Source organism: Phocoena phocoena, chromosome 19 (assembly GCF_963924675.1).
Source record: "Phocoena phocoena chromosome 19, mPhoPho1.1, whole genome shotgun sequence".
In the NCBI taxonomy this organism is placed as follows: Eukaryota; Metazoa; Chordata; class Mammalia; order Artiodactyla; family Phocoenidae; genus Phocoena; species Phocoena phocoena.
The window spans coordinates 48383172-48409630 of record NC_089237.1 but is presented as its reverse complement, the minus strand read 5'-3'; the positions used below and the strand labels follow the sequence as shown (position 1 = coordinate 48409630).

Here is a 26459-nt window from a genome sequence, read left to right as displayed (position 1 = left end):
TCAGCTGCCGCTGGGAGATGTCAGGATCTTCTCATGAGTGTTTAGTGTTGGACAACGCTCCATCTTTGGCTCCAAAGTGTCCTGCCTTCGCAGACTCCTTGGAGCTAGGGTGCCTCCACCATGCACAGAAGACTTCCTGCCTGGCCTGGTTTCCACATATAAGCCTGTGTGACAGCAAGGAAAAGTACCCTGAGGGCCCAGGGAGTGCAGGTGATTCTTGGGGTGACTCTGAGTGACTCCTAAGGAAATTCAGGTCAAGGACTGTCACCCTGCCAGTGTGGGCAGCTCACTGCCAGACTTCTGAGCCCAGAAAACCCTCCCAGCTCCAATGAGGGCCCCCTTTATAAGTCTCTCTGCCAAAATGGAATTCTCAAAGGTGTAAAGTCAGCTTACTGTGCTAGAAGGAAATCCACACCTTTGTTTTCTTTTTCCCCAAGAGAAGAACTGTCCATACCTGGCTTCTGGAAGATAAATAGAATGTGTTAGAGGTTTGTACCAGAGCCATTGCTTATGTGACTGCAGGCTCTGACAAGAGTGGCATTTGGAAAGTGTTGGGGGGATGTGATGCAGTGATTACTGTCTTAATTAGAGTGCAGATTTATCATCAGAAACGAGGGGCATTCTCTAATTCAAAAGTATTTTTGTTTGTGAAGACTGATTGGCTAGTGATTTTAAAAGTTGTATTAGATTAACAAGTAAACTTTTTTAAGAAAGAAACCTTAATTCTTTTACACTCACCGTTTTGCTTTTAGGGGAAGAGGGATGCCCCTAAGGAAGTCAGACCTTTAGACTGCAAGCAGAGGAGCAAGGCAGGGGGAGCTGCATCATTACTGAAGGGTCCTTCCTGCCAGACGCAGATTTCAGACTCACCTGCGGATGCCTGTGCACCTACAGCGCTTTCAGGTGAAGACTCTTTGACAGTACCTTGATCTCTTTCATCTTAAAGTGCATGCATACCCGTCCCTGACTTATTCCTCGCACACAATTTAAAATTGGCTAGCACCCAAGGCTGCATGGTTTCTCAGTTCTGCATCAGATGGTACTGATAACACTTTGAAAGTCACCTTTTCTTCATCTTGCCTGCTTTCCTACCTTGTTTATTCCCTAATTTACTGAGTGCCTTCTATGTGCCAAGCACTGTGCTAGGCCCTGGGGTTGAAACAGGGACCAAGTCAGACAGATAGACACATAGCTCCTGCCCTCACAGTGCTGACAGTCTGGGAGGGTTTAAGACAAAGGTGTGTGTAACTGATTTGAGCTGGGATGTGATTCTGTCCAGGAGGGAGGCCCAAATGGGTGTTAGCGGTGATGGGTGTGTAGCTGGAACAGGTTGTGTCAGTGTAAAGCCCTTGTAAATAAGGCCTGCACGGGACCTTCAATGTGCTGAGATCTACTGGGGGGAAGGGCATTCAGGGCAGAAAGAACTACACTAGCAAAGAAAGGCCCCAGAGTGGGAACCCCCAGAGAATCCAGGCAGTCCCTTGGGGGGCAGGTGTGTAGGGAGGGAGTGGAGCACTGGAAGGTGGAAGTGGAGAGGGGCTGTGCACTCTGCTGTGGAGGCCCTCGGACACCTGCTGGGGATGGCAGCGCAAGGTCAGGGCTGTTTCAGGGCAACTGAGGAGCCAGGAGTGGGAGTGCTGTGGGCAGAAGGAGCGCGGCAGCGATGTCAGCCCAGTCCAGGACGGCTCGGGGAGGCGGGATCCTCCCCACACGGCCGCTCTGTGACAGGCAGGGGTGAGCGCCGGCATCCTGCACCGTCCGTGGGGCCAGCTCTCAGATGGGGCTGACGCTTATCTCTGCAGGGCCTATAATTCTAAGGTCCAGAAAACAGTTTGACTCCATGTCAATCCAGGTCATCAAAATCCACTCTGGTCTGATTCCATCTGAGGAGCAGCATCCTGGTTCACATACAGTTTATTCATCCATCGAGTATTTATTGAATAGCTGCTGTGCTCCAGAAACATTTCTAGGTGTTTGTGATACATCATTGAAAAAAACAAAAATCTAGAAGGGAAGCCAGAGGGTGAACAATCAATATCAAATAATGTGGTGTGTTAAAAGGTAATTAAATGCCATGAGCGCAAAAGAGCAGGGGAATGGAGAGCGCAGAGGGGTTGGGAGAGATCGGAGGGCAGGCTCAACCTTAAACCAGGGTGATCAGGACAGACCTCCTTGAGTAAGACGTGTTCAGCAATAGGTTTTTAAAGTCCCAGCTTGATTCTGTAGTGGCACAGGAACAGTGCAGTGGTTTACTTGCCTCTTCATACACATATAGAACCTGGCAAAATCTGAAAGCTTGGTGTTTTACAACTCAGATGCTGAAAATTCAGAAGCATCATCTCAGAAGCCCATCGAGGAAAAGGCAGTTACTCCAAGCCCTGAGCAGGTGTTCGCTGAGTGTTCCCAGAAGAGGATTTTGGGATTATTAGCAGCCATGTTACCTCCCTTAAACTCGGTAAGAGACAAATTGGCATTTAAAAAAAGGGGGGGTGGGGTGGGTAGTGTTATGCATAGAAAAAATTTTTGGAAAGCCATATACTGAAATTAACTGTTAATTGCAGTCATCTGTGTATCCCTGGGGTAGGATTATAAATTACAAGTAGGATTGTAAGATGATACCTGAGAATGTTTATTTCACAGTCGATTGTCCCTAAGCCATTTGTGAAAGACACTGCATAATTCCTTTGGCACCAGGCCAGTTATAAATAATATATGAAGGAGATGGAGTGTTTAGTTGGTGTGGTTACATAGATTTTTGTATTGAACACATTCTTCTCCTCTCTCGACAGGATCCCACAGTCCCCCTGATAGACCTGGAGCACGTGCTCCCACTCATGTTCCAGGTCGTCATCTCAAATGCAGGCCACCTGAATGAAACGTATCACCTCACCCTGGGTCTTCTCGGCCAGTTAATCATCCGCCTTTCACCAGTGGAGGTAGATGCCGCAGTGACCAAGGTCCTCTCAGCGAAACACAACCTGTTTGCAGCAGGGGACAGTTCCATTGTGCCAGATGGCTGGAAGACCACCCACCTGCTCTTTAGCCTGGGAGCTGTGTGTCTGGACAGGTAGCCACCCTCACTGTGCCCCACCTTGGTGTTCATTTACTTAGGTCAGTGATCTGGCTGTTGATTAATTTCAGCGTGCTTCCCTGCTCTTGTCTAGGGATCTTTTGTGAGAGTGGAATTTGTTTTATTAGCAACACTGTCAACCGACATTAAAACTGCGCTTAAAACCCACATTAAGACAGCTGTGCAGTCTGGGCACTCTCTGGTGATATATATTCTGGTTGGTTCTTTCCTGAGAGTAATAAGTGTAGGCTTTGGGGTTGAAGAAAATAGATCTATTTTCATTATATAAAAGTAACATAATCACAATACCAAATTTGGAAAACCGAAATGAGGGGGAAAAATCACCTTGCCTTGTACCACATCAATGCATCTGGTGCTGTTTTATTCTCCCCACTGCCACCACACTGCTTGCAGGATCTCAGCTCCCTGACCAGGGACTGAACCCGGGCCATGGCAGTGAAAGCCCAGGATCCTAACCACTAGGCCACCAGGGAACTCCCTGGTGCTATTTTAGCATATATTTCCTGTGCGTTTTTTTCTGTACGTGAATGTGAGTGTGCACAAGTGCACATGGTGCGTGACCTTTTATAGAGATTTTTAAAAGCATAGCTGTAGACTTGAGTATGTAAGTAACAAATCTTGATATCCCCCCCACACACACTTACATTATATGAAAAGCATCATTCTGGTAGTTTTTTTGTTTTTTTTTTTTGACTACATTTATTCCAGGAAATCAAGGAGGGTTTACAGTTTTAAAATCACTACATTAACAACAACCAAAATGGGAGTGAGGGAGTACAATGTGATCATATCAACCAGTGAAGACAAATCATTTCATAAAGCACAACAATGTGTTCATGATTTAAAGAAAAAAAGAATAGAGGAGTAGGCTCCTGATGAGATAAAGAGTTGTCTAACATTCTGGTAGTTTCTAAATTAATATCATGAATGGCTCATTGGCATGCTTCTGGGTCTGCCTTTGAGTGTGGCGACCTGATGAGTTGAATTTGGAGCCTCTGCGCTGCCATCTAATGGAGCTCTTGCCTTCTAGCCGCGTGGGCTTGGACTGGGCCTGCTCCATGGCGGAGATCCTGCGGTCACTCAACAGCGCCCCCCTGTGGCGTGACGTCATTGCCACCTTCACAGACCACTGCATCAAGCAGCTGCCCTTCCAGCTGAAGCACACCAACATCTTCACGCTGCTGGTGCTGGTCGGCTTCCCCCAGGTACGCCACTGAAGGCCTGGCCTCCTCTTCATCACGTGCACGGCGTATATCTTTGGAAGTTTTTTTCTTTAGTTGTATAATTTGCCTTTACAGTATGGGTATATTTTCAAGATTATGGGATGGTTTGTTCAACTTGCATTTTTAACAGTTTTAGCCATTTGATTCATTTTCTTGGCTTTGAATAATGGGTAACTGTAATATGTTAAATTACAGAGAACTTCAAAGTACACTTGTTCACTTTGGCATTCATCTTGATCTCATTTCTACTCTTCACGTCTCTCAACTGGTTGGGACGAAGGGGACTGTGAAAACATGGCTTTATCCAGCAAGCACTTAAACCAATTCTGTGCCAGGCCCTGGACTTAGAGATGGGAAGAACCCTGTCCTTGAGTGCTTGTTGAAGTCAGCGGCACAAGCAAAAGGCACTGTGCTCTATATGCTGCTGAGTTGCCTTTTCTCTCTGTGTCATGTTTAGGTCCTCTGCGCAGGGACCCGCTGTGTTTATATGGATAATGCCAACGAACCACATAATGTGATCATCTTGAAGCACTTTACTGAGAAGAACAGGGCTGTGATCGTCAACGTCAAAACCCGGAAGAGGAAAACAGGTCCCAAGCATAATTATTTTTTCTAAGAATGAGAGACAATTGTCCAATCTCTGTATACCCTAAAATCAGTTAAGATATCTTGGTTCTTCCCCTGCATGTGAATTTTTAAAAAAACAAGTTATAGCTCCGCGAACTTCTTTTTGCTTGTCTCTGAAGTGATGTGGTTGAATTGGAATCACTTTGAAGGCCCTTTCCACACTGTTATTTTGTGTACATGGCTCTGTGTTTTTGAGTTGGCTAGATGTTCAGGTTCTGAACATTAACTCTTTTCATTTGCCAGTGTCATGTTTTCTAATGGGTAATTTAAATATATGATGGAGTCAGGTGGCTACAGGACTGTAAAATAACTTCACATAATTGTATTGGCATTCATGTCACTTTCCATTTTGTTTCATCAATAGAACAGTGAAGGTACATCATTATGTGCCCAGGTCTGCTCTTGAAATAATCTGCTTTATCATTCAGCTTCAGCACTAGGCACTGTCTATGCTATTTTTGTGTACTGTGCAATGTAAAGGTCAAGGCTTATTTATTTATTTGTTTGTTTCTTTGCATGTGACTGTCCCATTGTTCTACGACCATTTGTTGAACAGACTGTTCTTTCTTCATTGAATTATCTTGGCAACTTTGTGAAAATTAATTGACCCATGTATGTTTGTGTCTATTTGTGGATTCTGTTATGTTCCATTAATCTATATATCTGTCCTTACCCAAATACCACATTGTCTTGACTGTTGTAGATTTCTCCTGAGTATTGAAATCAGGTTCTCCAACTTTGTTATTCTTCAGAATTGTTGGCTAGTCTAGTTCCTTTGTCTTTCTGTATAATTTTAGAATCAGCTTGTCAGTTTCTATTAAAGAACCTGTTGGACTTTTTTTTTTATTAATACTTATTTGTTTATTTTTATTTTGGCTGCACCGAGTCTTAGTTGTGGCATTCGGTTCTTTCATTGTGGCATTCGGGATCATTAGTTGTGACAAGCAGAGTCCTTTCAGCTGGGACATGTGAACTCTGAATTGTGGCATGCATGTGGGATCTAGTTCCCTGACCAGGGATCGAATCCGAGCCCCCTGCATTGAGAGCACAAAGGCTTAGCCACTGGACCACCAGGGAAGTCCCCCTGCTGGACTTTTGATTGGCATTGTATTGAATCTATAGATCCATTTGGGGAGAATTGACATCTTACCAATACTGAGTCTTTTGACTTGGGAGCATGGTATATCTCTCCATTCACTTATGGGATAAATTTGGGTCTTATAAAATGTAGATCTTTAATTTCTCTGAATTTCACACGGGGTATCAGATGCCTCTTCTCATCCCTGGTTTTGGTAATTTGTATCTTTTCTTTTTTGTTTCATAGGCTAGCCAGAGATTTATCAATTTATTGGATCTTTGCCAAGGACCAGCTTTTGGTTTTCAATTTATTGGATCTTTGCCAAGGATCAGCTTTTGGTTTCATTGATTTTTCTCTATCTGTTTTCTCTTTTATTGATTTCTATCTTTCCATTATTAATTTCCTTATTTCTTCTTACTTTGAGTTTAATTTGCTCTTTTTTCTTTTTCTGGTTTCTTAAAGTGGAAGTCTAAGTCACTGATTTGAGACCTTTCTTTTTTTGTCGATAGAAGCATTTTAATGCTGTGAATTTCCTGTTAGGTGTGGCTTTATCCACATCCATAATTTTTGATATGTTGTGTTATCATTTTCATTCAGGTCAGAGTATTTTCTATTCATCTTGTGATTTTTTTCTTTCTTCTGTGATTATTTAAAATTTTGTTGTTTAATTTCCAAATATTTGGGGGTATTCCAGATACCTTTCTGTTATTGATTGCAAGTTGTGGTCAGAGAACATAGTATGAATGATTTCAGTCCTATTAGATTACTGCAATTTGTTTTATGGTCAAAAATTTAGTCTGTTTCAAATAAGATTCCATGTGCACTTGAAAAAAAATGCATATACTGTGTTGTTGGTAGAGTGTCCTATAGATATCATTGAGATCAAGTCATTTGACAGTGCTGTTCAAGTCTTCTATACTCTTACTGATTTTTTGTCTATTTGTTCTAACAATTACTGAGAAAGGAATGTTGAGGTATCCAGCTATAATTGCGTGTATGGTCTGTTTCTCATTTCATTATGAAACGTTCCTTTATAACCCTAATAATATTCCGTGTTCTGAAATCTACTTTAATATTTAGGTAGCCTCTCTAGCTTTTTTGTTGTTGTTGTTACTAACATTTGCATGATGCATCTTTTTCTATTCTTTTGCTTTAACCTCCCTGTGTCTTTACATTTCAAGTGTAGATAGCACATAGTGGAGTCTTCATTTTTAATCCAGTCTGACAATACCTGCCCTTTTTTTTGTTGTTTTTCTTATGGAAGTATAGTTGATTTAGAATGTCATGCTAGTTTCAGGTTTACAGCACAGTGATTCAATATATATATTCTTTTTTCAGATTCTTTTCCTTTATAGGTTATTACAAAATATTGAGTATAGTTTCCTGTGCTATACAGTAGGTCCTTGTTGGTTATCTGTTTTATATGTAGTAGTGTATGTCTGTTAATCTCAAACTCCTAATTTATCCCTCCCCAATACCTGCCTTTTTTTTTTAATTATTTATTTTTGCTGTGTTGGGTCTTCATTTCTATGCGTGGGCTTTCTCTAGTTGTGGCGAGCGGGGGCTACTCTTTGTTGCAGTGTGCGAGCTTCTCATTGTCGTGGCTTCTCTTGTTGCAGAGCATGGGCTCTAGGTGCATGAGGTTCAGTAGCACGCAGGCTCTAGAATGCAGGCTCAGTAGTTGTGGCACACGGGCTTAGTTGCCCCGCGGCATGTCGGATCTTCCCGGGCCAGGGATCGAACCCATGTCCCCTGCATTGGCAGGTGGATTCTTAACCACTGTGCCACCAGGGAAGCCCCTCTACTATATTCTTGCTTGTTTTTTGTTTGTCACATCTGTTCTTTGTTCTTTTTTCCTTCTAACTTCTTTTGGATTGAGTTGTTTTTGTTTTTTTTTTAATGATTCCATGTTATCTCCACTATTAGCTTTAAAGTATATCTTATTTTTTTAGTGGTTGCTTTAGGGTTTACAGTAGTTTACCTTCAAATAATTTCTTACTGGTTGCATTAGGGTTTATAATATACACCTTTAACTCATCGTGGTCTATCTTCAAACAGTCTACCACTTCACATATAGTGAAGAAACATAGGTTTTGTATTCCATCATCTTTTGTACTGTTGTTGTCACACATTTTACTTTTACATGATATAAACCTTACAATACATTATTTATTTTGCTTTAAACGTCACATACTTTAAAAGGGATCTTAAAGTGAGAAAACAATAGCTTTAATATTTAGCCACATATTTACCATTTCAGGTGCTCTTCATTCCTTTGTATAAGTTCAGGTTTGTACCTGGTATCATTTTTTTTTTTCCTGAAAAACTTCCCTTAATATCTCTTGTAGTGCAGGTCTGCTGCTACAAAATCATTATTTTGGTTCGTCCTGCCAAACCAAAGAAATATTTACTTTGACTTCATCTGTGAGATGAATTTTTCTAGGTAAAAAATTGTAGGCTGAGAGTTTTTTCTTTGCACACCTTAAAGATATTGATCTTTTTTCTTTTGGTTTGCATAGTTTCTGCCATGAAGTCAGCTGTCATTCTCTGTTACTCTTCAAAATGTGTCTCTTTTCTCTGCCTGCTTTTAAGATTTTTCTCTTAATCACTGCTTTTTAGCATTTTGATTATGATGTGCCTTGGCATGCTTTTCATTATGTTTCTTCTGCTTGATGGTTTAAAGAGCTCCTGGATCGACAGATTTATAGTTTTCATCAAATTTGGGATTTTTTTGATCATTATGTCTTCAAATAGTTTTATGCCCCCGAACTAGGACACTTTCACTCTCACTGGTCGGAAGACAGAATATTATCAGAGTTCTTTGTGAGCTCCAAGAATTGTTCTGCCTACTGCTTTTTGACAGTTCTTTCCTAGAACTAGGTAGTTTCCTATCTAGTTTCCTCTCACATTTGTGTAGATCAGTATTCAGCCAAATACTCATGAGGAACCCTCTGTAGATATCTAGAGAGGTCTCCCACACACCCCTCTCTCTGTGCATCTCTCTTCTCTGTGACATTGTGTCCCATAAGTTCTAGCTGCCTTGACTTCCCTGAACTCTGACCTCTGTCTCCTCAGTTCATTAAAACTGGACTTGGATTTCCACTCCATGCTGTGCAGGCTGGAAATTGTCTCCAGATAGCCAGGGCTATTGGAAGGCTCACCTGGTTTATGTCCCTTCTTTCAGGGGTCATCGTCCTGTACTACCTATTGTCCAATGTCTGCAAACCATCGTTTCATGTATTTTTCCAGGGTTCTGGTTGTTTAATGTAAGAGAGTAAATCCGATCCCTTTTACTCAGGCTTGTTCTGAGATGGAAGTCTCTCATGTGTTCTGTGTTTATGAACTTCCTTTAACACCTTTGGAGACAACCTGTTTGTGTGAGTAGTAGGAATGTGAATTGCATCTCTTGGTGGCTTGGTGGGTAGGTGGCCCAGTACCACTTTTGTGCTCAGCTGCAAGCTGGCCTTAAATATAATGGCTAAGTTTGAAGCCAGAGAGATTTGTGTTTTGGGGTCTGCAGTTCTTGCTTCAGTAAGGCACATTACTGGGGAAGAAACTTATCTGCAGGAAGTATTAACTGTGCTTTTTGTGCCTTCTTTTCCTGCCTGACATCACCCTTCAGTGAAGGACTACCAGCTGGTCCAGAAAGGAGGAGGACCGGAATGCAGCAACTCTCAGGCCCAGCTGAGCCAATACTCCCAGCACTTTGCCTTTATTGCCAGTCACCTTCTGCAAACCAGCATGGACAGCCATTGTCCCGAGGCAGTGGAAGCAACTTGGGTCCTGTCCCTGGCCCTCAAAGGATTATACAAAACACTAAAGGTGGTGGTGAGCTTCTTCCATTTGCTAATGAATCTGACTGTGATTTAACACCTGCAGGGTATTAACTAGGAGGACATACCATCTGATTTCAATGGATGGTTAATCATAGGTTCTTGATTATTTTTAGAAATAATTGGCACCTTGCACAAGGATAACTTTAAGGAAGAAACAGAGTTTTCCCAATAGTTGGTTCTCTGTAATTTTTCAGTCCTGCCTCATGGATCCAGGTACCACTACCTAATGGGCCCATAACCTTGGAAGATGAGAAGAAAAATTGACTGAACAGTTTCTCACTTGCCTCTGAACCACAGTCCCTTCTGGTTCATCCTAGGAAGAATAAAGGGGGCTAATATCTTACGGGATCTTGGAGCAATAGGTTTAGCATTTGGTGTAAGAGAAGACAGACAAGTTAAAGAGCTGGGCGATAATTGACATGGAGATGGGAAGCCTTGACTTGTGGGGAGCATGATTCTTCTACCATCTGAGGGGCATCGATAGGGAGGATCTTTCCAACAGAACTAGCCATGAGAGAAGGATCTCATTTGGAAAGTTTATGCGTTCCCTGACTTTGGCAACACTGGCGAGGAGGCTGTGGAACGACTCAAGCACCACAAGGAGCTTGGACTAGATGGCATTTCAGCTCTGGCCCAGCCCTGAGAGTTTATATTTTTATGCTTGAGACCACACATCTGCTGTTTGTTGATTTCATGGCATTTATCACAGTCTACTATTGTTTTAGTTGTTTACATTACAGTAGGAAAGAGAAAATAAACTCCCTGAGGGCAGAGACCATTTCTGTCTTTGAATCCTTCATTCTGTAAATATATGTCTATTTGTTGAGCACCAGGGGCTAGATGGAGCTGAGTAGTAGTGTTGAACTAGAAAGAATGTCCCTGCTGTCATGGAGCTTTCAGCCTAAACTGCAAGGGAGACAACAAAGAGCCTGCAAGGAAATCCACCATGAGTCAGAAAGAGCCTTTCTGAGGAGGTGAAATCTGAGGTGATAGATAAGGAGTCTGGGTAGAGCATTACATCCTGGGAGAGGTCAAACTCCAGGCCTGGTTGTCAGGGAGCAGAAGGAACTACCTTAGGGCTTCAGGAAAGTGCCGAGGAGGAGATGAGACCACAGAGACAGGCAGGGAGCCTGCGGGACCTTGTCAGCTATGAATAGGGACTCGGATTTCAGTCTGCAGGGCAGTGGGAAGCTTTTGGAAGGTAGAGAGCAGGAGAGGGACATAAAACCTCTGTTCTTAACACAGGACTCAGCACGTAGAATGTACGAAGCTTCAGAAATACTTGTTGAGTGAATGAATTAGAGAGCGAACACACTTAGGTTATGGCTCAGGTTCAGAGTTTCATCCTCCCCGTTGACTCTGGAATTTTCACCAGAAGGTGAACTTGGGCCACTAGCTGAGACTGGGCTGTGACAGAGGCCTGCTTCTCCCCGAGTGACCCTCACCTTCTTCACTCTGAGGCAGTTGCAGATCATTCTTTTTCTGTTTGACAGGCTCATGGTTTTGAAGAGACCCATGCTACCTTCCTTCGGACTGATTTGCTGAAGCTGCTGGTGAAAAAGTGCAGCAAAGGGACCGGCTTCAGTAAAACGTGGCTCCTCCGGGACCTGGAAGTAAGGGACCAGGGTGATTCCTGCTGCTGCTTCCTGATGCAGATTTACTGGCCTGGGAGTTAGAACCACCAGTCAGTGACAGCTGGTTCTGCCCTGTGCACACGCTCATCTGGTGCAGTTGTTAAACAGTGTCTTGTATTTGTCTTCCTTTTTGGAAATAGAGATTATGACACCTGTCCTCCCTTGTCAGGGAAAATGAATTTGATGTTTGTTCAAAGAATATTGGAAGAGAAGTATTTTGTGGAAACACACGGTTGACCAATTCTATCATGGTGGTAAATCTGCCCTTGAATTATTATTTCCCTTTAAACTTCCTTTGAGCTAAAATCAGTTCCTAAATTTGTCCTCACTTATGTTTATTTTATGTAGGATTTTAGTTGATAATTTTCATTTTATTCCTTTTCGCCATAGGCCTTAGATTTTTCTTAGTGGAATTACTGTGGTTCCCTGGGGCGTTTCTGTGCCAAGCGTCAGCTTCAGGTCAGAAAAGGCTGCTGCTGTATGGGGCTGCTCAGCTGGCCATTCTCAGTCACACAGAGGCCTGAGCTCCAGGAAGCAGCTCTCAGTTGCCACAGGAGGATTTGGTTAGGTTTTAGGAAAATATGCTGAAACATATTAATGGATAACCTGGTGAGCATTTGAGCTCTTGTTCTTTAGGAAATATTTTAAAGTAAATTTTTTTTACATTCAAAAACTTACATTTTTTATATTCAGAAAGTTTGAAAAGTAGAAAAGAAAGAAAAACCCCAAATTTCATCCACCCCAAACACAGCTACCGTTAGTATTATGTGTATTTCCTTTTTCTAATTATTTTCCTTCTGTGTTTATATTACATACATAGGTTTAGATTGTACAATGAAGCACTCTGTTGAAATAAATTGAGGTCATGTGATGGCCACTTTTCTAAGTTGCTAGGTAGTTTTCATAACGACCATCTTTAATGGCTGCAGATGATCCATAAAGATGGATTTCAGTTTTCTGCCATTATTAAATGCTTCATTGACCATATCAAGAGTATAGCTTTTTACACATTTTACATTATTCCTAGAAGATGAGTTACCAGGTCAAAAGTTATGAACATTTGTGTAGCTCTTTACATTTCACCAAAATGCCTTCTAAAAGGATGATAACAACTTACACCATCAGTGGCAAAGTTCAACACGAAGGTCCCGTGTAGCTTTTATTTTTTGTTTTTTTAATTTTTTTTCAGTGTTCTTAAAGTCTTTTATTCTATGCACATATTTTTACAAAATAGGGTAATGCTATATAACATGGCTTTTCTCTAAATATCATCAAACAAACACTTTTCAAAACCAATAGAAATTTGTCATTATTTGTAAGGAATGTTCCTTTGTGTGAGATGTGCGCTAATCAAACTCCTACTGTTGGAAATTTAGCTTGTTCCCAGTTTTTTTTTTTGTTTGTTTTTTTGTTTTGTTTGTTTTTTTACATCTTTACTGGAGTATAATTGCTTTACAACGGTGTGTTAGTTTCTGCTTTATAACAAAGTGAATGAGTTATACATATGCATATGTTCCTGTATCTCTTCCCTCTTGTGTCTCCCTCCCTCCCTCCCACCCTCCCTATCCCACCCCTCCAGGCGGTCACAGTCCCTTGTAGTTTTTAGTCAGCATTTCTTTGATTATAAGTATGGTTGAACATGTTTTCATATTTCTTTACTAATTTTACATTCTTTTTGTGAATTCTGATGTCTTTTAAAAGGTTCAGTCAGATATTTTCTACCCTTTGAGGGTTAAAGATCTCACCCACTAAACACTCATGTTCCTGCCCTGCCTGATTTTCTTTCTGTATAGATTTTGTCCATCATGCTGTACTCCTCAAAAAAGGAGATCAGCACTTTGGCTGAGCATGGAGAGCTGGAGCTGGATGAGCGAGGAGACCAGGAGGAAGAGGTGGAACGGTCAGTCAGCAGCCCGGGTGAGCCAGAGCAGAAAAAGCTGGACCCTCTCGAAAGCCTGGATGAGCCCACCAGGATATGTTTCTTGGTACGTTCTCGGGTCACGGTGTGGACTGAGGAAGGGACTCTAAGGAATGGATTCTCTTTGGCTTGGGCTGTGTTTTAGCCTCCATGTGAAAATGCTTCAGACTGATGTCCTGAGAATGCACTTCCTGAAGACTCAGTCGGTATTGTGCAGAATTCATCCAGAGGGATGGAAAAGCCCTATTACAACAGTAGTTCTTAATGTTTGGGGAGTCATGGACCCAAAAGCTTTAGATCGTTTCTCCCATAAACTATACTTGCAAATAACTTTTGTAAAATTTTGCGTGTAATTACAGGCCTGTCCATAAATCCCCAGGTGACAGTCTGTCCTCACAGTTTCTCAGACACACTCCTACTTTCCCTGGATAATCCACTCTTCCTCAGAATGATGTGAAAATGGGCAAGGGCTTGGACTTCAAAGGGTCTAACTGTGTGAAGAGTAAACAGAGAGTATGGGGTGGATATAAGAAAAGCAAGTACAGTTTTTAAAAACATCAAAAGAAAGTCCAGTACTTAGATTTATGTGCCACTTAAACTTGAGTGCAAGGCAGCTGCTACAGAGAAGCTAGCAATGAATACGATTTGGTGGGTAATTATTGATTATTAACAGTACATTTGTTTGCATGACTTTTTTTTTTTGGTGTTTCCATGTTTTATATCTTCCTTTGAATTTATAACAGTAATGCAGATTTTACAGTCCATGTTTTAGGGCTTATAATCTTTTTTTACTTATTTTTTATTTTTTTGCGGTACGCAGGCGTCTCACTGCTATGGCCTCTCCCGTTGCGGAGCACAGGCTCCGGACACGCAGGCTCAGCGGCCATGGCTCACGGGCCCAGCCGCTCCACGGAATGTGGGATCCTCCCCGACCAGGGCATGAACCCGTGTCCCCTGCATCGGCAGGCAGACTCTCAACCACTGTGCCACCAGGGAGGCCCAGGGCTTATAATCTTATATACATGAAGTGCCCATGTGATGTTTTTAAATTATAACTTGTGGTAACTTTAGGAAATAATTGTTTTATCACTTTTGAGGTCAGATCATCAATAATGTGTTAAAGCAGTTTAAATTGTCTCTCTTCTACTTCCTCCTTGTGGCCTTCAGATGGCTCACGACGCCCTCAATGCCCCTCTGCACATTCTCCGGGCCATATACGAACTGCAGATGAAGAGGACCGACTCTTTCTTCCTGGAGGTTCAGAAGAGGTAAGGGACATTTAGATGCAGCCAAAGTGTAGTGAGTGAGGCAACAAGTAAGGGTGGGACTCTGTTTACCTTCTGCCAACTAGATCTGGATAAAAACTCCTGACGGGCCAAAGAGCAGTTGGTTTTCAGTTCTTCATAAAGCGACATGAAAGCTGGTTATGCCACACCACATGGGTCATCTTTGAGTTGTGTTGTGTGCTTCTTTAGGAAGAGCTTTATATTCGCAGTCTGCCTCTTAGAGTAAACTCGTTGTGGGGGCAGAGTTTTGACACAGACACCAAGGTTTCTCTCCCACGTCAGCCCAGGGAGCAAACAGTGCAGAGCAGGACCTTCTGGTACATTCTGGTCAAAAGTGTCCTTTCGTTTGTTTGTTTTTTCACTTCTGTACATTATTTTCGTGTTTTTTCTTCAAGGATTATTATAAAATTAACAATATACCCTTCCGCTTGGCCAGGAAGTTCAGAGCTAGTTCTCGGGCCCAGCTCTTAAATTTGTGGAGAACTTTATGTTTCTGCAACTAATCTCCTCCTCCATCCCCCACATCCTAGTTTTGACTTCCTATTCTGATTATATCCAATTCCAATTTAATTTTCTTTTATTTCATATTTCTGTTTTCCCGTATGTATTTCTTATCTACTGCCTCAAATCCTTTGTGAGATGAGGCAGGGTTGCATCAGTTAGGACACAGAAGTATCATGGTCAAGGAAGATGGAATTTGTTTTCCCTCTCACGGCACAGTCCAGAGGTAGGCAGTAGCCTATGGTGGGTGGGCGGTCTGCTTCACAAGGGACCCCGCACCCCCAAGGGTGCTGTCCTCATCTGTGTCGTCAGAGCTGGCTCCCCGACACCAGCTCTTTGTTCCAGCCCAGGGGAAAGGGGGAAGGTGGGGAAAGGAGCTCATCCTTAACCCAGTTGTTTGAGGGCAAGCTGCGGAAATGGCACACGTTACCTCACTGGCCTCCCGTTGGCGTGACCCTAGTTGCATTGCTGCTAGGAAGACTGGGAACTGTGTCTCCAGCTGGGTGATTGTGTATCTTGCTAAAACTTCAGGGAACTTTATTTCTAAATGAAAGGAAGAATGGATCCTAAGGGATGGCTTGCATCTCTGCTTTGGGCACATGGGCACGCGTGCACGTTTGCGTGCACGAATAGATGAACACTGGGAATCTAGTGTGCGAAATGTGGAACGTAATAACGTAATTGCGAAATAACAGGAAAATAACTCGGATCGGCATTTCTGCAAGTTTCACTGCAGGTTAAACTCTTGCCTTTCTGTAACTAGGGTGCCCAGCTTTGTGTTTCTTCCTTCTCTTCAGATTCGACGGGGATGAGCTCACCACTGATGAAAGGATACGGACCCTGGCTCAGAGGTGGCAGCCCAGCAGGAGTCTGAGACTGGACGAGCAGAGCGCCAAAGCTGTGGATACAGACATGATTATCTTACCATGCTTGGTATGTTGCCCCACCTGGGAAGCAAGGTGTCTGCCCTGCCCCCACCCCAGTCGTGAGAAGGCCAGGCCTCTGTGACGGTGGTCTTTGGGTTGCAGTCCCGGCCCGCACGCTGTGACCAGGCCACCATGGAGTCAAACCCTGTGACCCAGAAGCTGATCTCCAGCACGGAGAGTGAACTGCAGCAGAGCTACGCCAAGCAGCGGCGCAGCAAGAGCGCCGCCCTCCTGCACAAAGAGCTCAACTGCAAGAGCAAGAGGGCTGTGCGCGACTACCTCTTCCGCGTGAACGAGGCCACAGCAGTCCTGTACGCCCGCCACGTGCTGGCATCCTTGCTTGCTGAGTGGCCAGGGCACGTGCCGGTGAGCGAGGACATCCTGGAGCTGAGCGGCCCTGCCCACATGACCTACATTCTGGATATGTTCATGCAGCTGGAAGAAAAGCACCAGTGGGAGAAGGTAATTAGGCAGCCGGGCTGGGCGCTTACCCCACTTGCTCCTCCTCTGTGTCCCTCCCAGCCCCCCGCTGGGGGGTTTGAATAGGCTTCCTCTAGGGAGTGCCTTCCTGGAGTGAGGTTACCTGTGTGGCTGTACAGCCCCTCTGACAGGTGTGAACGCAACGAAGGCAGGGTCAGGTCGCTGTTAAACTCTCCCAAGTACTGGCCTGGAGCCGAGCTCATGGCCTAGGCAGACTTGGTGCTCAGGGAGTGTCTGATGTAACAATCCACGAAACCTACCCTTGCAGTTTTCCTTTTTTTGTTTTCAGACTTATGAGTCTAACTCTCCGTGATAGCCTGTCTCTTCTCATGTTCCCTAGGGTCTCACAGAGTGTGAAGTCTGCGAGACAGGGTTAATTATGATTCTGACAGCCTGTTCCCGTAATACAGGAAGCCTTCCAGGAAGGTTTACGTCGTCTGTTTTAAACTATGGTTTCTAGAATGTCTACCTCAGGTCAGACACTGCCAGCACTTACACCTGTGTTATGTTGTGACCCAGGGAGTTTTATTGGTGAAGAAATCAAGCCCGGGAGACTTGTCCAAGGCTCCCAGCTTCTGGGTGGCAGACGTGGGATCTTACCAGAGTCTGTGTATTCTCTTAAGTCCAGTGCTCTAATTTTTTTTTTTCTTTGGCCACACCTTGCGGCATGTGGGATCTTAGTTCCCTGACTAGGGATCAGACCCGTGCCCCCTACAGTGGAAGCACGGAGTCCTAACCACTGGACCGCCAGGGGAGTCTCCAGTGCTCTAATTTTAAGTTTCAACTTGACAAGTGGTGACCATCTTTTGTTTTGTTTTTAAATCACATCTTCGACTTGGTCTTTTGAAGTAGTGCTGGGTTACCAAACTTTCACAGGACTGGAAGCATCTCTTCCACTTCCTTCTGTGTAGAACCAGGGGACCCACATAGCAGAACTCAGGAGCCCTGGGCACAGTCTCTAGCTGAACTACAAAGTTTTGTCACCATCTTCCCATGTTTCCTGCCTGTGTCCCACCAGATACTGCAGAAGGTGCTCCAGGGCTGCCGAGAGAGCATGCTAGGCACCATGGCCCTGGCTGCCTGCCAGTTCATGGAGGAGCCAGGAATGGAGGTGCAAGTGAGGGAGTCGAAACACCCGTATAACAACAACACCAACTTTGAGGTACGATCCAGGGTCGGCCAGACTCGCCCAGCCTCAGGGTACGCAGCTGGCAGGACCTGCAAGCGTTGCTGAGTAGCATGAATTTCATCAACTCCCACTGTGGCTCTTTCTGCCTGGACAGACGTGGCCTAGAAAGTGCTCCCGTGGTCTCAGCAGCAGTCTGCCTCCCTGAAGCCAGTCCCGGGAATCTATACAAACAAGTCGTTTCTTCTCCTGACCTTGTTTTAATAGAAAGCAAGGGGCCACCCGGCCCTGGAGGAGAGATTCCTCTTCCTGTAGCAGGCTCCTTAGAGTGAGGCCTTGGTGTCTCTGGCAGAGACTTTGAGTGTGGGTCTGGGTTCAGCCCTCACTCTGTCCATCTCCTGATGACCTGGCCACACCTTGGAGTCTCCCACCCCTTTGTTTAATTACCCAGAACTGAAAAGCCGCATCTCTTCCTTCCTTAACTCTGTACGTGGACAGAGAGATGTAGGAGTTTGGATGAGGCAGGAGGGGGGCGGCCTCAGTTATCCTCATTGACTTAATGCTGCTTGCATTTCTTCATCTCTTTTCAAAATGTTGGAGCTGTCGTTCTGAGTAGGTGACGGCCTGTGGCCACAGTGGTGGGCGATAGAGAAACTAATCCAGGATATGGTTGTTGCCAGCTGAGGTTTCGTTTTGCAGACGTATAAACCTCCTCACTCTCTACCTTCTAAGCCTCTTTTCTTCCCCGGCTCCTAGGCTCTGTCGCCACTCCCCCAGCCCCACGTAGACACACCTAGTGAGCTACCGAGTTCTACCTCAGAGCCCTCAGAGTGATCACCTTACCTTCTCCGCTGCCCTGACTCCTCCCCTTCCCTGGGTCCCTCCCTCTGCTCCTCTCTGATCCCCCACTGCTGGCCTGCCCTGGCCCTGGCCTTGCTACACACCAGCTGTCACAGTGATCCTGGTACAGCACAAACCTAACCTAGGCTTTCTCCTGCTTACAACCTTTCCAGGGCTCCCCCTGCTGTCCAGACAAGTCTCAATGCTTCATTTTAGCACACAAAGCCTTCTGCATCTGTCCCTGCCAGCCTCTCCAGGGTCATGACACCCCTGTCTCCGTCTCCCAAGCATACGTGCACACAAAGCTCACCCTGTACCTCAGACACATCAGGCTCCTGTTACTCCCTGAACACGTCAGGCTTTCCAGTCAGTGCTCTTTCCTTTGCCTGGAATGTACCCGCCAGGTGCTCATCTCGCTCACCTGCCTCCTGCCATTCCTTCCTCCTGGACAGGCTGCTCCTGTGCCCTCAGTCTCCACAGCAACCCAAACATCCCTTCACTGGGACTCTTCTGCCCTCGCTTCCCCTCCCCTCCCCCCACTCCTTCGAGCTGGGCCCCAGGCTGCACAGTGTGCTTCCTGCCGTGCTTGCAGCCGTGTGTGTTCTCCCCGACCCAGCTGGGCTGAGAGCTCCTGGAAGGCAGGGGCTGGGACTCACCCCTTCTTACGTGCCCAGTTTTAACTGCAGGATTGGCACAAGGAAGCCTTCAGTCACTGTCCAGTGGCCAGCGATGACAGGAATGTCCTTGTTTCCCCTCCTAGGATAAAGTTCACATTCCTGGTGCAATCTACCTCTCAATCAAATTCGATCCTCAGTGCAATACAGAGGAAGGCTGTGACGAGCTAGCCATGTCCAGCAGCAGTGACTTTCAGCAGGATCGACACAACTTCAGTGGGTCTCAACAGAAATGGAAAGATTTTGAGCTTCCAGGTAGTAAATAAATACTGAGTTATACAGACTCTTAACGTTAAGTACCTAGAAGGGAAATTGTTGAAGGATTTAAAACTGTGTTGAATCTGTCTCAGTGGAAAGCGCTCACTTGCCTTTCCCTGTTGCTGCAGTGTCCTGACTTGTTTTCTGATTCTTGTGTGCCCCAGGAGATACTCTGTATTACCGCTTCACCTCTGACATGAGCAACACCGAGTGGGGCTACAAATTCACTGTGACGGCTGGTCACCTGGGGCGATTCCAGACAGGTGTGTGCTCTGGTCTTTCTGTTTGCATGATCTCCCGGCCCGGGACACTCTGGGGGTCGGTGCCATTATGTCACTGATCTTTGTTAAAATCAAAGCAAGTACTTTTCTCTGAAACTTCAATGAATATGTCCACAAGGCCCACGCACGTCCCTCGTGAATGTGCTGGAGTTGGCAGGTTGTTAACTTCTAAAGAGCCATCTGTCAAGACCTAGGAAAGATGCTTGTTCTCTTAGAATTTGCGAGGGCATTCTGCAAAAAGGAAGAACTGAAAGTGTTCCTATGTTGCTTTTACATAAGGCATAATTTCAGGTGAAATGTAAATGATCACAGTGGTTTCCTCCTATTCATTAAAACTTGAGCAGTTTACATTTTTCAAATGTCTCTGTGTTGTGGGGGTTGCCAGGATTCGAGATTTTGAAGCAGATGCTGTCAGAGGAAAGAGTTGTGCCGCACCTCCCGTTGGCCAAAATTTGGGAATGGCTGGTGGGCGTGGCCTGTCGCCAGACTGGTCATCAGCGGTTAAAAGCCATCCACCTACTCCTGAGGATCGTGCGATGCTGCACCCACAGGTAAGCTGCCTTCTGGATACGAGTCCCTTGCTGGGTATTTGTATTGTGAATATCTCCCCCCACTTCGGGGCTTGCCATTCACTCTGTTAGTGGTGTCTTTGATGAGAAGTTTCTAATTTTAATGTCTTCCAAGTTCATCACTCATTTCCTTTATGATAGAGCTTTCATTGTCCTATTTAGGAAATTTTTGCCTTATTTGACCTTGGGGTCATGAAGATAAAGCTTAATTATTTTTTCTTCCATATTTAGGTCTACAGTCCACATGGAATGAATTTTAGTGCATGATTTGAAGGGTAGGGTCAAACTTTGCTTTTTCTCACATGGATCTCCACTTAACTCAAAAGCCCACCTTTCCCCTCACCACACTCCAGTGCCATCTTTGTCACAGAGAAGGTGTCCATATACACATGGATCCATCGCTGGTTGCTTTTGTTCCATTGGTCTTTTTGGTTATCTTTGTGCCAGTACCACACTTAGATATTGTAGCTTTATAGCAAGTTTACGTTATCTAGCAGTATAAATCCTTCAACTGGTTCTTCATCTTCAAGATTGTCTTGGCTATTTTTACCCTACATGTCCATGTAAATTTTAGAATTAGTTTATTTCTTCCCCCCCCCACCAGCTTTACTGAGGTGTAATTGACAAATGAAATTGTAATGTATTTAAAGTATAGAAGGTAATGATTTGATACATAATACATTATACATTGTGAAAGGATTCCCACAATCGAGTTAACTAACACATCCATCACCTCATATGTTTACCTTTTTTTGTGGTATGTGACAACACTTAAATTTCACCCTCTTGCTGAAATTTGCTTTTCAGCAAATTTCTGTTATGTGTTATAGTATTGTACGCTATTATCAACTATAGTCACCATGTTGTATAATAGATCCTCAGACCTTATTCATCTTGTAACTGAAAGTTTATACCCTTTTACCAGCCTTTCCCCATTTCCCCCACTTCCCAGCCACTGGCAACTGCCATTCTAACTCCCCGTTTCTATAGGATTGACTTTTTTTTGGATTCCACATAAAAGTGATACCGTGCAGTATTTGTCTTTCTTTATCTAGCTTATTTCACTTAGCATAATGCCCTCCAGGTTCATCTATGTTGTCGGAAATGGCAGGATTTCCTTTTTTCTCATAACTGAATAATATTTCATTGTGTATATATACACCACATTTTCTTTATCCATTCGTCCATTGACAGGCATTATTTCCAGACATTGGCTATTAGGAATAATACTGCAATGAACATAGGAGTACTGATAATCTCTTTGAGATTATGATTTCATTTCTTTTGGATATACCCAGAGGTGGGATCGCTGGATCATTTGGTAGTTCTAGCTTTAATTTCTTGAGGAACCTCCGTACTGTTGTGCATCGTGGCTGTACCAGTTTATGTTCCCACCAACAGTGTACAAGCGTTCTCTCTTTTCTCGACATCCTTGCCAGCGTTTGTTTTCTCTTATCTTTTTGATGAAAGCTATCCTAACACAGGTGAGGTGATATCTTATTGTGGTTTTGATTTGCATTTCCCTGATGATTAGTAATAATTGAATACCTTTTTATGTTCCTGTTGGCCATTTGTATGCCTTCTTTGGAAAGATGTCTCTTTAGGTCATTTGCCTATTTTTTTTATTTTTTTTTATTATTCTTTTTTTTTTGCGGTACGCGGGCCTCTCACTGTTGCGGCCTCTCCCGTTGCGGAGCACAGGCTCCGTACGCACAGGCTCAGCGGCCACGGCTCACGGGCCCAGCCGCTCCGCGGCATGTGCGATCTTCCCGGACCGGGGCACAAACCCGTGTCCCCTGCATCGCCAGGCGGACTCTCAACCACTGCGCCACCAGGGAAGCCCTGATAACATTTTTGATATGTTTATTTACTATTGTTTTTAATATGGTCACACAATACTACATATACAGTTTTTAAATGTTTACATTTTACATTGCGTATCTTGCTCTTTTCCACTTAACGTTTATCTTGAGATTTTTTTCCGCTGTCACTGGAAGTTTTTAACAACCATTTTTAAAGATGTGCAGTTGATTTACGTGAATGTGCTCGAGGATATCCTTTTCCCCGGAGTTCTGGTTTGAAGTTGAGATGCTGCCCGTTTTTTTATTTGCCATTGGTGAATGTTTTGGGGGGTGTGAGGTGACTGGAACTGTCTTGTCCTGCCTTTACTGGATGGGGAGGCGGGGAGTGTTGGAGCTGCAGTGCCCAGCAGCTACTCTCTGTCTGCCTGACATCTGATGGGCATGATCCCAGCAAACCATACCCCTCTCCCACAGCGACCTCTGTGACCTCATGCTGTTGAAGCCCCTGTGGCAGCTCTTCACCCAGATGGAGTACAGCCTGTTTGAGGACGTGACACAGCCTGGCATCCTGCTGCCCCTGCATCGCGCCCTTACCGAGCTCTTCTTTGTCACTGAGAACCGCGCCCAGGTGAGGGCCTGTCCTGCCTCCCCACCAGGTTCCGGGCCTCTGCTTCGTCTGCTGCCTGGGGCCAGCACTGGGCCTCAGGTCACAGCCCTCTGAGAGCGCAGGGTGTCGTGGGGGCTTGGCAAACCTGCACAGGGAGACAAGCGTGGCTTGGGGCCCGGGGTTCCCCTCTCTCCTGCCCCAGGGAGCCAGGCCCTCCCCGAGATTGCTTGTTTGCTCAGGCCTGATGCCAAAGGGGGAAGGAAACTGCCCTGGATCGACCCTTGACAGCAGTGAGTTTGGGAAAATGAACCAACAGGTTCTTTCCTCTTCCTCTTTTCCCTCCCCTCAGCACAATAGACTCACTGACTGTGAGAGATGAAAGGGCCTTTCAGAACTCTTTAGCTTAAGCCCTCATTTTATCGTGAGGAGACTGTGGTGAGTCAGGACACCTGGTTCCCCACCGTCCTGCTCCTTCCATGGCTCCCAAGGAAAACAGGCAGTGAGATGTCTGGCAGAGTGGGCAGCAGTGTCCCACCCGAGTCTTCTGGGGCCTTGGGTCGTGGGTCGTGGGTCGTGGGTGGGTGTCCGCTAGCAGGTGGCCTCTGACAGCTGCCCTCCGCTCTTTCCGCAGGAGCTCGGCCTGCTGCAGGATTACCTGCTGGCCTTAACCACCGACGACCACCTTGTGCGCTGCGCGGCGCAGGTACGCCCTCCCCGGGCGGCCGAACTTCCCCCGGCACCCGTGCAGACACGGAGCTCTGTTCCGAGTCAGCCACTTCCTACTGGTGTCACAGAGAGCAGCGGAGCCCCATTTATCAGTGTCGTTCGTATTAAACTGTGGGGTCAGTAGACACTAGCAAGAATTTGTGGCTTTTAAACCAGAACAACCAGTGCCTTAAATTTATAGTTTGGCTGATCCCTGAAGTTTCCATAGAGGATTTCAGATATTTTTGGATGTAACTGTCTTCCCTGGTAGGAGAACTCCTCTTTGACAGCTTATTGGGTCTCAGGGCCCCTTTGTGCTTTTAAATTACTGAGGATCCCCAAAAGCTTTTGTTTATGTGCGTTATATATATTGATACATACTGTTAGAAATTAAATTAGATTTGAAATTTAGAAATTAAGTTAGAAATTAAATGCTAAACACTTATCAATTTGTTTTTTAAAATAATCTCATTCTATTTAATACTACAGTTGTGAAAAACAACGGTATTTTTCAAAACAAAATAATTTTTGAGAAGGGTAGCATTGTGTTCCATTTTTGCAGATCTCTTTAATGTCTTCCTTAACAGAAGACAGCTGGATTCGCAGATCTGTTTCTGCTTTCAGTTGTTCTATTATCACACAGCAGCCTCTGGAAAACTCCACTGTATACTCGTGAGAGTATGACAGTGAAAAAAGAGAAATAATGTCTTGGTATTATTATGAAAATTGTTTCCACGACACGGAGCCCCTGAAAGGGTCTGGGGAACCCGCAGGCTCCAGACTACATTTTGAGAACCTTAGGCTCACAGACTCCTTGAACATCGTAGAGCGTGTGGTCTGCGTCCACAGTGGACAGATGGGGACACGGAGGCTCAGAGAAGGGAAAGATTTGCCTGCAGTCTCACTTGAGGGGCATCCAGCTGGGACTCCCGGCCAGCGCCCTGCACTCTGTTCCTGGCAAGTTTCCTCAGTGAACTTGAACTTTCTCAGGTCCTCCTACAAAAAAGGGTCAGAGTGCCTGCTTAGAAGCGGGCTTCCCCATCCACTACAGAGGGGTTTGTGTGAATCGCCCTGAGACCGAAGGCAGAGTGAAAACTCCCTCCCCTCCCAACGGATGCCTGCCAGCCCTGCCATCACCACCCGTGGTGTCCCAAGGTTTCACACAGTGAAATCTGGACATTTGACCGTTTTGACACCGGAAGCTTTGACACCACATCACATATTGCTGTGGCTCCTCCCTCACCTGCCGCTGTGTCCAGTCTCCTAATCCTCATTCTGACCCTCCCTACAGCCTGCCCACTTTGCTGGACCGGCGCTCTACCTCTTCTCCCTGCTTCCGCCTCTTCCTTCCCCAGCCCCCGTCCCCGGCTCCTGCTGCCTTGGCTTGGAGACCAGCCTTGGCCTGGCTCCAGGGCGTCTGCCTTCCCAGCATTGCTTCCCGGGGGAGGGGGGGGGGGCCACTGGCTGTTTGTTTCTTCCCTTCTGCACTTTTGTATTGCTGTCCCCATTCCCTAAACAGCTTTCGCAGACCCCCCCGCAGATGTGCCCTCTGAGCCCCCAGAACTGCACCTGCTCCTCTCTCTGGACAGTGATGATTCTGCCTACATTTGGAGTTTCCATGTGGACTTTCTTGATAGCTTTGTCTTTCACTCTAGACTGTGGTCCCCCTGGTGAGGGGAACCACATCTGGCTCGCGTCTGCCTCTCCCCTGCCCTCCTCAGGTGCTCACCTGAGGGTCTTGTTCTGTCAGCAGTTAGTGACCCAGCAGGTGACCGGTTCTTGACATTGGTGATGACTCTTTCTCCCTCCACAGGCTCTGCAGAACATTGCTGCTATCAGCCTGGCCATCAACTACCCAAACAAGGCCACCCGCCTCTGGAATGTTGAGTGTTAGCCCTTGGTATGGTGTGCATGGAACTAGCTAATCTGTCCACAAGGATCTTAGAGCAGATGCCTAAACTCATTCGGGAAGATTCCTGTGGCGTCGGTGCCTGGCTCTCCTTGAGCTCCCCCTTCCACCCCAACTAGAATGCCAAGCCGCCATATCTCCGAGAACTTCCCGTGTCACAGGCCAGGCACCCGCACGTACCATAGCATGTGAGAATAAGCAGACCAGTGCAAAATTATTCAGAAAGGGCAGGCAGCAGGCCCTTGAGAAGGTTGTTCAGAGGCCAGCCTCCTCCAGGGTCTGTCCCTGCAGAAGCCACAGCCCCAAGAAGACCTGGCTGCAGCCGTTCTGGAAAGGAATCTGTCTCCGTTGAGCTGGAACTGCCTGCACTTGACCTTCAGGGGAAGACAGGGTCTGCCCTGGGCCACCTTTCTCAGCAGGACCTCCAGCAGCAGCCTGGGAGCTCCTCCTTTGCTTTTGCTTCTTGAGACTGGGTCATCCAAACCAAAACCAGTGAGAGCCCCTCGGGGCTGCCACCTGGTCCCCACCATTCAGTACGGAACCCACTGCCGCACTGGCCCCCTGCATAGCCCCGGCCGTCCCGGAGAAATCCTTGGTGAGAACAAGTGCCCTTGGGAACAGCCAGCAGGCCGCCGTGCACGTCCACCCGTGCCCTGCTCCCAGCACAGCTGCGTTGTTTTAGTTGTCGTTTTAACATATTTCGGTTCCCACCTCATGTTCTTAGAAAGAACCACACCAACTCCCTTGAGAGAAGCTCGGGGGCCTGACCAGTGGATCGGTCATTCAGGGGGACAAACTGGTTTGTATGAAAGTAGCAGAACTTGAAGAATACTCTTGAGCTTCTGTACCTAAAGATTTGAAATGTAATCACAGGATATCTTACCTTAGAAGTAAAAACAAACAAAACCACATGATTGTATTTCTGCTCCACGGTCGTGGTAATCCATCACGTCCACCTCTAGGACTCTCCGTGGTTATTTGGCTGTCACTTGTCTGGCAATAACTACATTAGTTCTAATGAATGCTGTTTTCCGCATTTTTTTTAAATGGTTGTAGTCTTGCCCTGAAGTGCTGATTACTATTCTCTT

At 45.5% G+C, this 26459-nt stretch overlaps 1 protein-coding gene across 1 annotated transcript in view; it reads left to right on the top strand.

The window, feature by feature from the left end:
* ZZEF1 (zinc finger ZZ-type and EF-hand domain containing 1) overlaps window positions 1-26268 on the top strand; it is a 112158-nt gene extending 85890 nt beyond the window's left edge. The window contains exons 38-55 of the mRNA XM_065896625.1: window positions 753-903; window positions 2316-2455; window positions 2790-3067; window positions 4122-4296; window positions 4772-4904; window positions 9642-9841; window positions 11349-11468; window positions 13283-13474; window positions 14575-14675; window positions 15992-16127; window positions 16223-16582; window positions 17619-17762; window positions 19327-19495; window positions 19663-19761; window positions 20165-20330; window positions 22625-22778; window positions 23389-23460; window positions 25276-26268. Coding sequence (XP_065752697.1) covers window positions 753-903; window positions 2316-2455; window positions 2790-3067; window positions 4122-4296; window positions 4772-4904; window positions 9642-9841; window positions 11349-11468; window positions 13283-13474; window positions 14575-14675; window positions 15992-16127; window positions 16223-16582; window positions 17619-17762; window positions 19327-19495; window positions 19663-19761; window positions 20165-20330; window positions 22625-22778; window positions 23389-23460; window positions 25276-25356 — 2871 coding nt within the window. The 3' untranslated portion in view covers window positions 25357-26268. The remainder of the gene's footprint in view (window positions 1-752; window positions 904-2315; window positions 2456-2789; window positions 3068-4121; window positions 4297-4771; window positions 4905-9641; window positions 9842-11348; window positions 11469-13282; window positions 13475-14574; window positions 14676-15991; window positions 16128-16222; window positions 16583-17618; window positions 17763-19326; window positions 19496-19662; window positions 19762-20164; window positions 20331-22624; window positions 22779-23388; window positions 23461-25275) is intronic.
* Window positions 26269-26459: the final 191 nt, after the last annotated feature.